Below are 15,965 nucleotides of genomic sequence, written 5' to 3' on the forward strand. Positions count from 1 at the left end.
GGAAATGATCAGACAGGAGAGGGTTTTCAGGAAACACTGTTAAATGTTCAGTTTCTATGCCATATGTTAAAACAAGATCTAGAGTGTGATTAAAGTGGTGGGTGGGTTCTTTTACAGTTTGAGAGGAGAAGTCTAATAACAGATTAAATGCCATGTTGAGGCTGTCATTTTTAGCATCTACATGGATGTGGAGATCACCCGCTTCAGGACATGAAGTAATCCAGTGACAGCTGTATTTGCGTAGAGAAGTGAATCTTTCCATCACACACGATACAGCGTCACTGATTTCAAAGCAAGCAATAAGATTAGGATCCAGTTTGGCGTTCAGTATGTTGCCTAAGAACATGCCAAATCCTAGCCATGTAGAAATGTTGGCCAATCAGAAGTCTAGAAGCCTGGGAGGAAAAAAAGTACTTCTGAAAAGTTTTTGTGTTTTTCTGGGAAGGCGGATCATTTTGTGTTACTTTTCAAGTGCCTTCATCATTTCAAATGTTAATTACCAAAAACAGTATTTTGGTTGGTGTCGACAACAAAATGCATACAGCACACATACATTTACTTTAAAAGAATAAATGTATTCAAAACCGATGACGACGTTGGTGTCGGGACTGTGAGAGCGTCTGTGTTGAATGTAGAAGCCATGTCCACAGTTCTGACAGCTGTAGACCGTTTTTTGGACTACAAGCCACATTTATTGATACATTATTATTCTAAACACTTTAAGCACCTCATCAATTACTTACTTTACTATGGAAGGAAGCTTGAAAACCTGCATGAATAGGTACTGGGAGATAATGGAGACTACACGACAAAGCTGACCAGTACACCATCATGCTGCCCACCCTGGGAGACACTTTCCTGATGAGTTCATGGTTTCAGTGATCATTTTCATAGTCTTTTATTAACTATGGCCTCAGCTACAGTCAAATAAATGGGAAATGTTCTTGAGAAATAGTCTACTCTGAAGGTCTGTCTCACTTTTCCTTTCACTGCTTTTTCACACATTCTCAGTTCGGTTCTTGCATCGGAGCATTTCCAGAGAGAAACGGTCAGAGGACATTTTTTTCTACTGTAAGCTGTAATTGAATTATTCCATATATGAACCAGTGCTGTGTCTACAACTAAGAACCTATTTTAAACTGTGTTTGTACACAGATGTTAATAGCAAAACAACATTTGGTTTCTTTAGCTGAATCTATGAAAAACAGATAATTCAGTTTAAGGGGCACAAAAGTGCATTTCTGCACCGACCACAGACATGACAAATTCTGGGCATTTCCTGACGTGGTTTACAGCGTGTCTTTAAAAACATTGAGGAAACTTAAAACTTTGAGGACAAAGAACAAGTGGCACGCCTTATAAACCATGTCCGGCAGATGAAGCGTCTCTGTGGACGGACAATCACCTGCCTCTCAGACCAGCAGGTGATGAAGTGGATACTGTTACAAACGTCTGCATCTGTCTGTGCAGTCAGCAGAGCTGTGAGTGTGTGTAAGTCTGTGTTATTAGGTTTCTGAGCCAAAACATGGTTGAGAAATCAAAGGCACTTCTAAAGCGCCGCCACAAAGAATCTGCTTCTGCTGTTTCACGCACAGTCTGTGACCAGCCAACGTCTGAAAATCAGCAGAAATCTGCCAGCTGCTTTATTACAAACTAGATTTAAATGAAATATACCTAAAAATGATGCAAATGTAGGCATGACAGAAATTAGTTTGCATTGAATGTAACAAAAGAAGAAACAAGCCAGGCCACAGTGTTAATGCTGCTGTTAACATCCATATTTGTTCACACGTATCCTTTTTTTATTGGTATTTATTTTACTTTATTAGCTTTTATTTAACACATTTAACCTTTTTTCGTGGAATCCTTTTTGTATCGCCCAGATTTCCTACAACAAAATTAAGATGAGCTGCAGTCAAAGGTTTTTAGTCTGGTGATTCCCGTTATTCGCTGTGTAGCACCGTGCTACTGAGCCACTGCACACGGCTGGAATGAAACTAAAACCACTGAACCGTGATGATGTTCCTGTGCCACATGTAGGTATAACATGGCACTGACACCTGCATGACTCATGGTTCCTCACTGTTTACTTATCATTCGTTTCTTTCTTTCATGTCTTTCTTTTAGCACCACTGTGGGTCAGTGTTCCAGTTATGTGCTCTTGTAAAAATTATGACTGAACAATGGCAACAAAGAGTTAAAGTTAGTTGCCAATGCTGCATTCACACATTCAACTTATTAACGTCACTTTTATGCATAAACGATGCAGGAAAGCTGCTCCTCTTTAACAAGGGCTGAAAAAACTGGGTTCTTAGAGCTGCAACAGCCCCCAGGTCCTGGTGAGGTGCCAGCACGTCCAGCAGCTACTATGAAAAAGTGCTTTAAATAACGATAAGAGAAAACACAAGTGAGTGGCTGACTCTTACCTCAGTGCGGGATTAATAGCCACGGACCACACTCTGTCACACATGGGAATTGTATCTCTGGGAGCGGTGCAAGTCAAACTCCAAATCTAAAGAAAAAACCTTATTAGATCATCTATGGATTACATGACAAATTAAATTACATGACATTATTATTGTAATACCAATAACTGAACACATGATGATTTAGATATAGAGTGAAATGTAGCATTTGTTTAGTTAAAATATGAGTAAATGTTTCGTTAACTTCAGTCTTATAAACATGGAGCGGACAGCCTCTGCGTACAGGTCAGGATGCTCTGTGTTTCCTGTGAGCAGTGAGGGCGGGGACACAGCAAGGACAGGACGGATATCAGAAAAGTCAGAGAATTAACTTTTGTCTACCTTCATGTGTTCGGTACGCAAACAGGGAGCGTGTTACTTTATAATGGGACATAAATCTGGTGAAGTTCTTCTGTAATGCTTATCAATGATTATTCTACTAGATCCACAATTTCATGAGCTGTGCACCACAATCATCCAGATTAAAGCAAAGATTACAAGTATTTCATTTTGAATATACAGCATATGAAAGCTTTCCTGTTGAATTCAACTATATTAAAAAGCTTTTTTGCAGATTTCCATCCAGCTGTATCCACTGTGTTTGAACATGCTTGCCAGTGATTTCACTGTTACGTGTAAAAACTACAGTTATGTCCTTAAATATTTGGACAACTTTTTCCTCATTTCTTCCTGTACATCATCACAATGAATTTTAAATAAAACCTCAGATGTAGCTGGAGTGCAGAGTTTCAGCTTTGACTCAGTGGGTTGAACAAAAAACATTAAAAATGTGATGAACTAAAGCATGTTTAACACCGTCCCTTCATGTCAGCAGCTCATAAATAATTGGACAAATTAAATACGTGAAGATGAAATGTTCGTGTCTAATACTCGGTATAAATCCCTTTGCTGGACTGACAGCGTGAAGTCACCAGGTGCTGGTTTGCTCCTGTTTAATGCTCTGCCAGGTCTTTACTGCAGCTGCTGTCCATTATCCAACTATATATAACCAAATATGTTTCAGTAAACAGATAAAAGACTTGTGTCAGTGTCCAAATATGTATGGAGCTAACTGTAACCAGCTCGGTGTATGATTGGGCAGGTTCCTGAGTTTCAGGAAGTTGTGCAAAGAGCTCCGCCGTTTAAGAAACTGCAAAGAAGCAGCTATTTATCTAAGCTATATAACGTCAGGAAAGCATCACAACTTGATGCTTAAAAATAAAAACAGACTCGGTGCTTTTCAGCTGGCCTAAGGCCGTCTGCCAGTCTGTCCATCGTCCATTTCTATTCCTCTGATGCAGCTCAGGAGCTGTGAAGACGTGAGGCACATCCTGGACATGCTGCCAGTCTACTGCAGGGCTAATACAAATAACAACCATTCAATCTCACATCGGCACTGCACTAGTTAACCTAGCAAGCCAATGCAGGCACAGGGAGAACATGCAAACTGTACACAGAAAGGCCTCAGACTGGATCAGAACCCACGACTGCTGCTGTGCCACCCCCGGTGATTTGGCTGAATAGTGAAGGGACTGTTTGACTTGTGATTGGCTCACAGTTCAAAAGTGATTTGCAAATCATTGATATGACATTTTACACAGCATCTTAGAAGTAGGACTGTAAACACTCTGCTACTGTGCATCACATAATGAACCCGAAGCGTAGAGTTGTTCTGACCCGGGCTGTCCGGTCTCTGGAGCCGCTGATGATGAGTCCGTCTTTAGCATCCACACAGTTGACCTCCTGGTTATGACCTGAATACTCCACTGGCACATCACTTCTCCTGCTGTGGACGACGATCTTCCCGTCACTGACACCGATAAAGAAGAGCATTAGACTTTCTTTACATTTCAGCCGTCCAAAGTAAATCTGTACTCACATAAACAGAAGCTCTGAAGTTGTCTGATAGGCTGGAACCCACAAATCACAAGTCTTGACCTCTCTTATGCTGACAGGGGCACAGTAAATGTCTTTACATCAGTGTAAACCAGCGCTTCGTTCAACCAGCCAGATGTATGGAAGCGTGACAGTAAGTCTGAGCCACGGTCTCAAGCTCTCTTTGCTCACTCATCACATCACATTTCACATGTATTCAAATTTAGCAACTGTAAAACCTTTTGAATCCGAGCTGGATGTACTCGTGTTTTTGGGTCTAGATTATTGCCCATAAAGGAGTTGCAGAGTGCGTTTTGAATGTGGACCCTTCTGAGACCCTGTTTAAAGCTTATATAGACCCCGTGTAAGGAAATCAGGATCAAATACGCCAAAATAAGGCTAAGCATTAAGGCTGTATCGGATGCTGAGGTGTGCAGACGTGTCAATCTCTACAGACCTCCAAACTTCACGTTTCCTTCAGATTAGCTCAAGAACAACCAACAGTTTTCCTTCAGCTACCTTCCACCGCTGATCAGGAGAGAATCTGTGAGAACGAAGCGACAGACGTCACCCTTGTGGCCCGAGTAGACTTCAAACGGACTACGCTGGAGTCTCCCCGAGTCTTTGTGGATATGGTACACCTTTATGTCAGCAGCCTGAGACAGAAAAAGAGTGTCCCCGTCCAGCTGTAACCATGGTAACAGTCTGACAATGAGATACAAATAAAATGTGAGCGATTTCAACGTCACACCTGAACGTCTTTAAAGTATGCAGATAATGAGGTAAACTGGCTCTTTATCAGGCAGAGATATGATGAACAGTTCTTCTGTGAAACTGATCACAAGTTTAATCTTTGACGGCGCTGAAATCCAAACTCTCGTTGTACATCTGGACATGTGTGCATGATGTGAACTGAAATAAGGTGCAACAGGGGACTTACTTAGTTTTCCATCTCAGAGGAATTCTTCTTCTGCAGATCCCGCTGTACCAGTTTTGAGCAATCTTCACTCTGTCCTTCAGGCGTATGAGAGGATATCTGCAGGGACAGCAGCAACCGAGATGACTACACTTTGATCTGTGTGGGTTTGAATGCTGGTGGCATTATCCATGAAAACAATGCACATCTGACCCTTTCATCAATCTATACATTTTCAGATGACACGTGAACATTTTTATGAAATAAAATGTTTTGTCACAGAAAAACTGTGACGTGCAAACTGTTGTTCAGAACTTCTCAAACATCTGTCAAAGAGTATGGTTACAATTTCAATTCAGTTTTATTTATATAGCATCAAATCACAGCAACAGTCACCTAAAGGCTCTTAATATTAAAATAAAGACGCTACAATAATACTGCATCAATAATCTTAGGAGCTGTTTACTGAACTTGCATATAACCCCACAATACATTTGAATCAGCTTGTTGAGAGGGTCACCTGACCCTACGGCTTCAGCGAGGAATTCGATTATAAACGCTCTGTAGCGCGCCGCTGTGTTAAACGATGTCAACACCAGCGTTTCACCCACATGTGCCACTAAAAACAGACCTGCAACAGAATGAATACAAAGTCTGACAGCCCACTGACGACACCACAGCAGCAGTGATGATGACCCTGGCACAGAGTCTGCTGACACACCGTGAAGAGGTGGAGCCGTTACCGGCACGCTGAGCTCAGCCAGCGTGAAAGAAACACCAGCGCTGTTCCTGTAACCACCACAAAACCTTTACTGGGACGACGTTAACAGGAGTCCATCAAAGCACCTGATCAACAAGCTGTGACGGGTGCAGCTGCTCCACCCTCAGCCTGCACATGTTCCATTATACAGACAAACTGCTGACTTGGTCTGATGCATGTTTACATCCAGCTTAATGAAGGCTGACGCCAGCAGGACATGATACCTGCAAACGTGGGTGAGTCTAAAGGGACGTGGGGGGACCAGACCACATTTCAATTCTTTTGTAACATTTCTCAGATTAAAAGTGATATAAAATATTGCATTAATTAAAATGCATTCATAATTAAAAACACAAAAACGTACGTGGGCCATTAAACCCTGAGCTGAGGGGTGTCAGCTTGGACCCTGAATTGTTATTATTATTAAATAATGTCTACACCATGATAAAGGTTCTGCTTCCAGCAGCACAAACATCTGCCTCGTATTAATGAGAGAGCCTGCCAAGAATACAGAGGGAAGACTTTTTGACTGTACTGGAGATGATTCATGTTTTCTTTGTAGTTTCAATATGGCACTTACAGTCAAAGGCTTTCGTCTAGTATGCAGTTACATTTAAAAGCACCGACATTTCTACAATTGAAAGCAGTGAGCATTCACTTTAAAAGACCTGATTTTTCTCTTTTGAATATTTGTTATTGCTCATCAATAAAACTAAAGTATTTCCATTCATTGATAGATTACAAATAGAGAGCTGCAGCCTTAGTTTACACAAATGATTTTTTCTTTCAGCTTCCTACTGCGACTCTGTCTCTATGCAAACGGTTTTGGTGATATTTTACTGCAAAGAAAATTCAGCACGGTCAGGTCTAGTTAATGTTAGCCTGAACAATTGGAGATCACTATGACGACAGTGGTTTTCATCTTAGTTGTTCATGCAGGCTGTCCTCTTTAAGAACTGTGCTTGCTCACATACAGGTGAGGGAAGAAAGTGCATCTAAAGTTCAAAAACAATGAAAGGAAGACGTCAGATCTCAATGGGAACTCAAATCATCCTGCATATGGGCTGGACAGTGTGTTAGGACTGAAAGGATGCAGCATCATTAGTTAGAAATGAAAATCATACGGGGCTGAATACATAGACCTGCAAAAACAAAGTGAAAAAACGATGAAGCCAGTCCAAATTTCATTGCAGCAACTCAAGATGTGCTCTGTGCTCCCGCGTGCATCTAACGAGGCGACAAACGGTGTCCTGAGTGATCTTCTCCCAGATCTGGACCAGAGCATCATTACGATCCTGAACAGTGTGAGGGGCAACGTTGCAGCAGTGGATAGACCGACACGTAATGTCAGAGGCGCTCTATTGAAGTGAGGCAAGTACGGCTGCCACGATTAGTCGACTAGTCACGATTACGTCGACGACTGATTTAATAGTCGACGTGTCGTTTGAAGCTTTGTAAGATCCTGAAAGACGCAGGAATAAGTAGCAGGATTTAAGAGTGTAATAACGGACTGAAACAGAAGATGGCAGCACTGCATGTACAAGGATGCCAGCTGCCGTTAAACCCCGAAGAAGAAGTAGCTCCGTCCCAGAATTCATAGCGCAGCCCAGCTCAGTTTCCAACAATGGCGGCAGCTAGTTAGTTTTAATATTACTCTTATTATTCTTTCTGGGTCACAAAATAAACGTTTAACATATTTTCAGGCGAGAATGTAGCTGTGTAAACCTCAAATATCTGCTCAGTTTATCAGGACACCGCATATTTTCAAAAGCGCTCCGACGTTTTCGGAGACGTCTGTTACCCACTAGCTCGATAGCTAGCCGGGGGCTAGGCACTAGAGCCGTGAGAACACCGGACTCCCGGCAAATCGTTTTCAAACCCACCGCCGTCTTTCGCTACTCAGGTTAAACATGATATATAAGTCACTTAGATAACTTAAAAATGTTATTGTTTGGCTTTTTTCAGTATTTTATTTGTTCCTGAGTAAATCGGTTTGGCTGAGATTAAAGTTATAGTTTTTACACAGCTGAATAAACGTCAAGCAGACAGCTGATTATCAGAAGTGTGAGATGCTCCAGAATTTACTCGGTGTCCTGTTATATTTTAGATAGCAAGGAGTTTATTAAACTTCACTGAAACAATCTGCAAATATCATTAAAATTTAATAAACATCTTGTCATCATCATCATCTTGTCTTTATTTTTAGTTAGCACCTTAAACACTTAAAGCTGTAAGCTAATGATAGTTATATAAGAGCAGATGCTGCTGGTGCAATAAGCTGTACGTTGTACATCCAATGGATGATGATCTGATTAGTCGACTAATCGCAAAAATAATCGGTGACTAGTCGACTATCAAAATAATCGTTTGTGGCAGCCCTAGAGGCAAGTGTAGAGAGCAATCAACAGACTGATCCAGGAACTGCCCGGTGAACCCAGGACCCAGTGTGCATCAATGGGTCCACACTGACAGACTTCTTTGGGTCGTTCTCTATAAAAGCTAGCATCTTTTGAAAAACGCAGAGCAGCTCTCTGTCACCAAACATTTACATTTAACTCTCTTCTCCGTTATGATACTTGACCTTGTCATATAATTGGCTAATTCGATATTTGCATAAATGGCTGGTATATGCATTTTACTGCTCGGCGTACTCTCAGTGATGCACTTTATTTTGAAAAGCCAGACAATCAGAGGTCTGAAACTGCAGTTTTCTAACTGACTGGAATGATCTAAAACCTGAACATGATAAGGGTGAAAAAACACAAAATAACTGACAGACAAGATGAGGACAACACCACGAGTCCTACTCTGGTTCCTGACTTTACAGGGCTCGCACCTTAAACTAAATACTAGGATCAGGACCTGAGGTCAGGTGTGGAACCTTTGGTTCAAACACTGCACTGCTGACTGAGAGGCAGTATCAGGGCAGCTGTCTCAGTTCGTGGTCACAGATGTGGAACACTTACTCCCTCATAGCAACACGTGTACGTTTAAGCCAAAGCAGGCGATGCTGCAGCCTGAATTTCACGTCGCATTTTATGAAAAGCTACTTAGTCACGTTTATCGCTGTCATTCAATTAAAAGTGCTGAAAGTGATTTAAAGTGCATCACTTTTATTTAAAGTAAAAGGAAGTCTGTTCACTGGTTTCTGTAAAATGATGCACTGGGACCACAGCGTTTACGGTTACACACAACAACATGCCACGGCCACAGGTGTGGAGTCAGCTGCTGTCACCGTGAGACGGTGCGGCAGCAGCACGGGCCAATGGACGCTGCATGTTAGGCTAACGCTAAGCTAGCAGCTTGCTCAGAAGTGTGCGACTGTTTTCTTACATGTCCTTCCCCTCCCGAGTAATGCCCGTGTTTAAAAGAGCTTTAGCAATCTTCTTCCAAACAGCGTCCCGGTTTACAAAGCGGTAAAAGCTTCTACAAACTTGAGAGAGGCGACTGAGAGATCTGTAGTCCAAATAAGATAAGATGTAATAGAGTAGATCCTCTGGCAGCTGAGACAGCAGCATGGCGAGCCCTCGGGCACCGCTGCGCCGCTCTCGAAGCCTCTATGTCCGGTTCTGCGTGTTTACTTTGTGTATTACGCACAGCGGTAAAGTTTCATCGCTCACAGAGCAGGGGCAGAGATGAGACAGGAAGCCATTCTTGCACTGAACCACCGCCTGATGACGACACGCAACGTGTCTGTACGTCATGACGTCACGTGTTGCTTTCCCGTTTTAGGCTCGACACGTTGTTGGCCTCCACTGCAAAAGTCAGATTTCTAATGACATCACATTGTTCTTGAAAGAAAAAAAAGAGGTTAAAAAGCAGCAAAACAGCGCATGCGTGTGTGCACAGACAGCGTTTATTTGGGAGTTCAATGAAGGGCTTCAGTTAAAAGAAAATTACATTCGAGTGTTGTTCTACAATATTTGAAGTAAAAAACAAACAAACAAAATTACATTTTCGGAAATATGTATATTTTTATAAAAAATGTTTAAGTTTGAGACCCCTGCTCCTTTAGCTCCTCTGCATTAACCTTGGTTTGTCCTTGTCTGAGTCACCTACCAGCCCGCCCTCCTCGACTCTGTTCCCTGTTGGACTCAGTAAATGAACCTACTGGATACATTTCCTGCTCAAACACCCCAGTCCGTGGAAAACTCTCTTGGCAACCGCGTCCTAGGAGTAACTCGCTCCAGCTCGCAAGTAAGCCACGTTTTTGCCCAGCCTTTCATACTTTTGTCTGCATCAATGGAATATTTCCCCCAGTTAACTCTGTGTCAATCACAGAGCTAGGAGAAAACGATACACACTAATAACCAAATTAAGAATAGCTAATTGGGGACGGGAATCGAGAACTGGTAGCCAGTGGTTCAATTTCTTGGAATTTTTAGTCTGTTTGCTTATTGGTTCCACAGTCAGCTGATTTCAGTTTGTGTATTGGAGAATAGTGGTGCAGGCTCCAGCACTGAAACTGTGCTCAGAGTTGGATCACATCCCACATCGCTTAAGAAAAAATATTTAATATTAATATTATGAATAATATTAACAAGATACTTCAAGTCTGTGTGTGGCTTATTGACAGACAGCTGTTCCCCATTAAACTGAATGAATTTGATCTGTGAATGTGCACATTGTGCCACTGTCTAAATACTTACAGAGCTGATAATCCAACTACAATCTGAATAAGTTTACTTTGAGTTTTTGTAACTTCTAACTACGTGTTCTTGTTTTATGTATATGCACACAATGTTTCATCAGAGAAACTTATTTGCATAGTTTCAAGTTTATAATTGTTCTAATTCTAGTTGCTAAAATGTTTAATTTTGCCTTAATTGATGTTTTTAATAAATGACTTGTTATATTGTTCATTCCAGCTTCCTGATTACTGCCTACTTGTTTTTGCTAAAAACCTAAATTAAAAACAAGCAAACTTGTTACTTTTCCTTTTCAGGATCAGCTTTTGTCCAGAAAATTTCTTGCTAAAACCAACAGTTCATTTATTTCAAACAAATCATCTTTATCTTCTAACAAATATTTACAAATTTACAATATCAATAAATTTACAATTTGCAAAAAAAATTCCATTTCCATAAAGCTACAGTTGTCAAACTATACAACTATACATCCTGGCAGGAGGTCAGTTATTCTGTCTGCAAGTCCTCTGGTTCACATGTATCAGTGGAAGTAAACTCCACGTTACCCACTGATGCGTTCACTGCTGTACGGGTGTTACATGGTGAAAAGTTTAATGTTTAAAATACAACACCTTAAGAATGGGGTGAATGATGCTTGTGTAAATGCGTTTTGAGAACTCATTTTTTATCATAACAGCAGACATGTGTGAGCTTCAGTCATCTTCACTGTTCACCTGCAGTTACATTAAAACACTCCTCTGTGGGAGAGTTTTGGATGGAAGCTTTAGAAACTTTGTAGTTACTTTTTTATTTCACTATGTTCAGTTTCTCACGCAGGTGAATTCAGGTCCATAAATTAGAGGCCGATACTTCTAAAGTATATGATACATAACTTCAGAGCAACAGAAGGTTTGGTTTGAATGTCTTTACTGCTGTTCTCTCCTGGCCTGCCTGGGACAGTTTCGCCACTAAAACTGTCAAGGCTGTGTTATGGTCACATGACTACCAAAGGTTCATTGACCTTAGCTGTTTAGCATCAGTAGCATCAGTTTGTGCTCATTCACATTATTTTACAAGTTGCTCTTTGATCAGCTGAACTGTTTGTAATTAAAACATGCATCATAAAAATGTGTGTTCAAAGCTTTGCACTCTAAAGGATGAACCAAACACTACGCTGGCAAAACATCATTTACGGCTGGCTTTCCAGCTGAACTATCATGGCTAAAAAAGAGAAGAGGTTGGGAGGAGGGATACATGGAGTGGAAAGGATGTATGGGGTTTGCAGTGGGGGTGTTTGAAGGGTGAGGGGGAGTCCTTTTCTTTTGATCTTTGATAGCAAAAGGGCGGAAAAGAGCGAGGGAGCTTTGCCAGAGCTGGCAAACACATTTAGCTGGTAATTGTTCAGATTATACTGACAATCTGTGTTAGAAATGCACAGACAAACAAAGGTTTACAGCTCCAGTTGGAAAAGTCAACAGGTCCTGTGTAAAGCCTGTACATAAGCAATAAAACTGCTGAGCTAGAGCGTTACTGTGATCAGCTGAGTGCGTTTCAGTTATCCACACTGGTCTAACTGGTGGTTTTAGCAATTTAAAGCCATTTAAAGCCTGCCATTTCTGAAGGAAATCCACCTTATTGCGTTTGTGCTCATTGCATAATACATATACATTACAGTATGAAACTAATCAGACTTCTTGAGTTGTCTGTAGTCACCTAATTACAGGAAATCGACACCGATAATCTCACAGATGCATTTTTCAAATGAACTCATATTTAAATTTGGACCATTACACGTTGTAATATTGTAAAACAGTATAATCAGCAAATAGAGAGAAATGTCAGGAAACTGAGTGGCCTTTGGGACCGACAGTGTATCCTTGTTGAAAATAGGCTGACATGTTTAGGAAGTCTCCAGGGTGTCACTAACAAAGTCCTGAGAACTTTTTCAACGTATCTGTTTTTTATTTTTCAAATCCATTTTCCTGATTCTGTATTGGTTCACAGTTCAGACAGAGGCCTGTTTAAATATATTTATGTTACTCTGATTTGCTAAGCCATTAAAAATCAAGCTGCAGGAGGACGGGAACACACAGGTCGCCAGTGTCACAGGGCACAGAAAGACAGAAAACCCGGGCATGGTGGTTAGCACTGTGCCTCACAGAGTATGTAGCCAGCATCTGGCCAGGGCCTTTCTGTGTCAGGTATGCACACTCTCTCCACATCTGGGTGAGTACTCAAGTACTCCAGCTTCCTCCTAAAGACATGCAGTTCCTGTGGCTGAAGCATTCTCCAAATGCTTCAGTATTTAGTGAATTTTCACAATAAATAAGGGTGTCAAAAAAGAACTAGTTAAATGTTTTAAACAGAATAAAGATAGGATTTATTGCCCTACCACATTTCCAGTATCTCTAAATAGCAGTACTATTTTTAGTTGAAATTAGACTTGCAAGTTGCAACATTCTAGCCCAGAGAAAAAGGGCTGTTTCCTCACTGGGATAATCCTCGTCTTATTGAGTGTACTGGCTTGTGGCATTTGAGGCTGCTTAGAAGGACAGGATGACATTGCATGATCACCCCTGCTATTTTACAGCCTACATAGGGGAGATCGAGGCAGGGGTTAAACTGGTGCTCACACAAATTAAGAAAGTAGCTCTGTTTGTTTATTTAGGGTCATGGATGATGATCCATCCATCCATCCATTTTCTTCCACTTATCCGGTGCTGGATGGCGGGGGCAGCAGCCTAACTAGAGAAGACCAGACCTCCCTCTCCCCAGCCACCTCCTTCAGCCTGTTTAGGGGAACACCAAATGTTCCCAGGCCAGCAGAGAGATATAATCTCTCCAGCATGTCCTGGGTCTGCCCCAGGGACTCCTCCCAGTCCAACATGCCTGGAACACCTCAGCCAGGAGGTGCCCGGGAGGCATCCAAGTCAGATGCCCGAGCCACCTCAGCTGGCTCCTTTCACTGTGGAGGAGCAGCGACTCTACTCCCATCACTCGCCAACAAGACCCCGAGATACTCAAACTCCTCCACTCCAGGGCAGGAATTCCTCCCTGACCCGGAGTGGGCACTCCACCCTTTTCTGGTGGAGGACCATGGCCTCAGATTTGGAGGTGCTGATTTTCATTCCTGCCGCTTCACACTCGGCTGCGAACTGCTCCAGTGTGAGCTGGAGGCCATCGCCTGATGAAGCCAACAGAACCACATCATCTGCAACAAGCATGATGGGTGATGATGGCTCCATAAATCTTACCTGACGATATTACCCTATTTTTATGCATTAGTACTGCTTCACATTCAGTTTTCAATTCAGTTCAATTTTCTTTACATAGCACCAAATCACAACAATCAGATAACTCCCATAGGGCAACTATTTGGTGACAGTGGGAAGGAAAAACTCCCTTTTAACAGGACAAAACCTGCACCAGAACCAGGCTCAGAGAGGGGCGGGGCCATCTGCTGTGACCAGGTGGAGGTGAGGGGAGGATAAAAAGGATAAAAGACACGCTGTGGAAGAGAGCCAGAGGTTAATAATAACTAATGATTAAATGCTGAGTGGTGCATAAACACAGTGAGTGAAAGAAGGTGAGTGAATAAGGAACATAGTAGACTGCTGCAGCATAACTAAGGGAGCACTCAGGGTCACCTGGTCCAGCTCTGACTATAGCTTTGTAGGAAAAGGTCCGTTTTAAGCCCAGTGTTAAAAGTAGAGAGAGTGTCTGTCTCCTACTCTACTCTTAAATATCACGGGAACCACAAGTAAACCAGCAGAGAGCGAAGTACTTGACTTTATAAGTACTTGAAGACGTGGCAGGTCATTGTCACTGAATATATTGTTTTTTGCAAACTTAACTTTGATGAGGTGGTTAAAATATACATGTGGGGGTTTTTAGCGGGGAGATCTAGTAATCTCTGTTAATATTTTTCCTGACTTTTCTCACCTCAAGTAGGTGTTTTAGTGAACAGGATACAGAAAAACATAAAGTGAGTGGGAAAGACAAAGAGCAGCAAAGAGCCTGGGGTCAGATTCAAAGCTGGGCCGGTGCACCTGTCCTTTGGTAACGGGGTCACCTGCTCAGCCCTGCAGACCCCAGGCAAACTTACAACTTTTATATTAAAGAGGATCGCGTCCTCTTTCAAGCAGGCCACACCACCAGAGGAAACATCTGATTTGAAACATGAAATGAATTCACGTGGATTTTTAACCATTTAAGAAATCAGCTGATTCATAGAAATGAACTGGCAGTTTCTGTATTTCTATATATTTTATTTTATCTTATTTTATTCCTGTCAGCCTGCCTCAGGGCAGCTGTGGCTACACCTGTAGCTGCCTCCACCGGTGTGTGAGTGTGAGAGTGGATGAATAGTGGAATTATAAAGCGCTTTATAAATGCAATCCATTATTATTATTATTATTATTTCATTTTTTGCTAGTGACAGGACAACAGGTGAAGTGACAAAGTAAACAAGATGTTATTGATACCTGAGGGCAGCCCTTTACTTTTCCCTCTTAGCTGTCACCAATCTCATAATATTCTCAGGTATTAAATGGAAACTGGACTGGACAAATCATATTTACCCACATTCTTACATATCAGTGCACAATTTAGAGTAACCAATAACCTAACATATAGTACATCTTTCGGAGGAAGCTGAAGTGCACAACCTGTTTTTCCCAGATGGTCTTACCTTCGGGGCGATCTCTTTATTACGCATTGTTGCTCCTCGTCTTCTGTCCTCCTGCTTACCCTCCAACAGTAACTGTCTTCTTGAAAACAAAGTAGTGCTCAACTTGTAATTATAAACCAGCGTTTTGAATGTGTGTGTTGGTTAGTTGATGGAGTTCACAAAAAACCTGCTTCCTGCTTCATCCTCAGATGCCACACATTCCCGGCCCTTCGTTCGTGCAACTCCGGAAGATATGGAGACACAGGCTGCTCCAGCTGTCAGCCCGGGCCCCACAGAAGCGACGTTCCGGGGATTATGTTCTGTAAAGATTATAGTTACTTGGGAAAAGCGGGACATTTTATTGCAGCCTAACTGGTGTGGCCAAAAGAACCTGCTGCCTGCCAGGAACGATGCAGATACTGGTCAGTGGCTCATCACAAGCAGTGTTTCTTGGCTCACTCTCTGCGCTGTCATCTGTTGTTGTCATGATTCTTTTCTCCTGCAAACTCGGGTCGATTTGGGGGCGGAGCAGAATCTCCTCAGCACACAACTAAACATTCCTGCACAGACACACCCCATTCCCATCGCAGCCTCAGCTCTGAACAGACACATCCTCGTTACAATTACCTATCAGACTGTGCCAGCCATTAAC

At 42.0% G+C, this 15,965-nt stretch overlaps 1 protein-coding gene across 2 annotated transcripts in view; it reads right to left on the reverse strand.

Annotated features, from left to right (window-relative positions):
- Nucleotides 1-9,738, reverse strand: part of fbxw4 (F-box and WD repeat domain containing 4) — a 44,149-nt gene extending 34,411 nt beyond the window's left edge. Inside the window, exons 1-5 of one of the 2 annotated variants that reach the window (XM_005917060.3) lie at nt 9,614-9,738; nt 5,281-5,376; nt 4,860-5,045; nt 4,143-4,275; nt 2,427-2,512 (exon numbers count right to left, since the gene is read on the reverse strand). In XM_005917060.3, coding sequence (XP_005917122.1) covers nt 2,427-2,512; nt 4,143-4,275; nt 4,860-5,045; nt 5,281-5,376; nt 9,614-9,720 — 608 coding nt within the window. In that variant the 5' untranslated portion in view covers nt 9,721-9,738. Of the gene's footprint in view, nt 1-2,426; nt 2,513-4,142; nt 4,276-4,859; nt 5,046-5,280; nt 5,377-9,349 lie in introns of both variants that reach the window. The other variant, XM_005917059.3, reaches the window with a different exon arrangement.
- Between the last annotated feature and the right edge of the window lie 6,227 nt (nt 9,739-15,965).

This window comes from Haplochromis burtoni, unplaced genomic scaffold (assembly GCF_018398535.1).
Source record: "Haplochromis burtoni strain Fernald_Lab_line unplaced genomic scaffold, NCSU_Asbu1 Contig_22, whole genome shotgun sequence".
NCBI lineage: Eukaryota > Metazoa > Chordata > Actinopteri > Cichliformes > Cichlidae > Haplochromis > Haplochromis burtoni.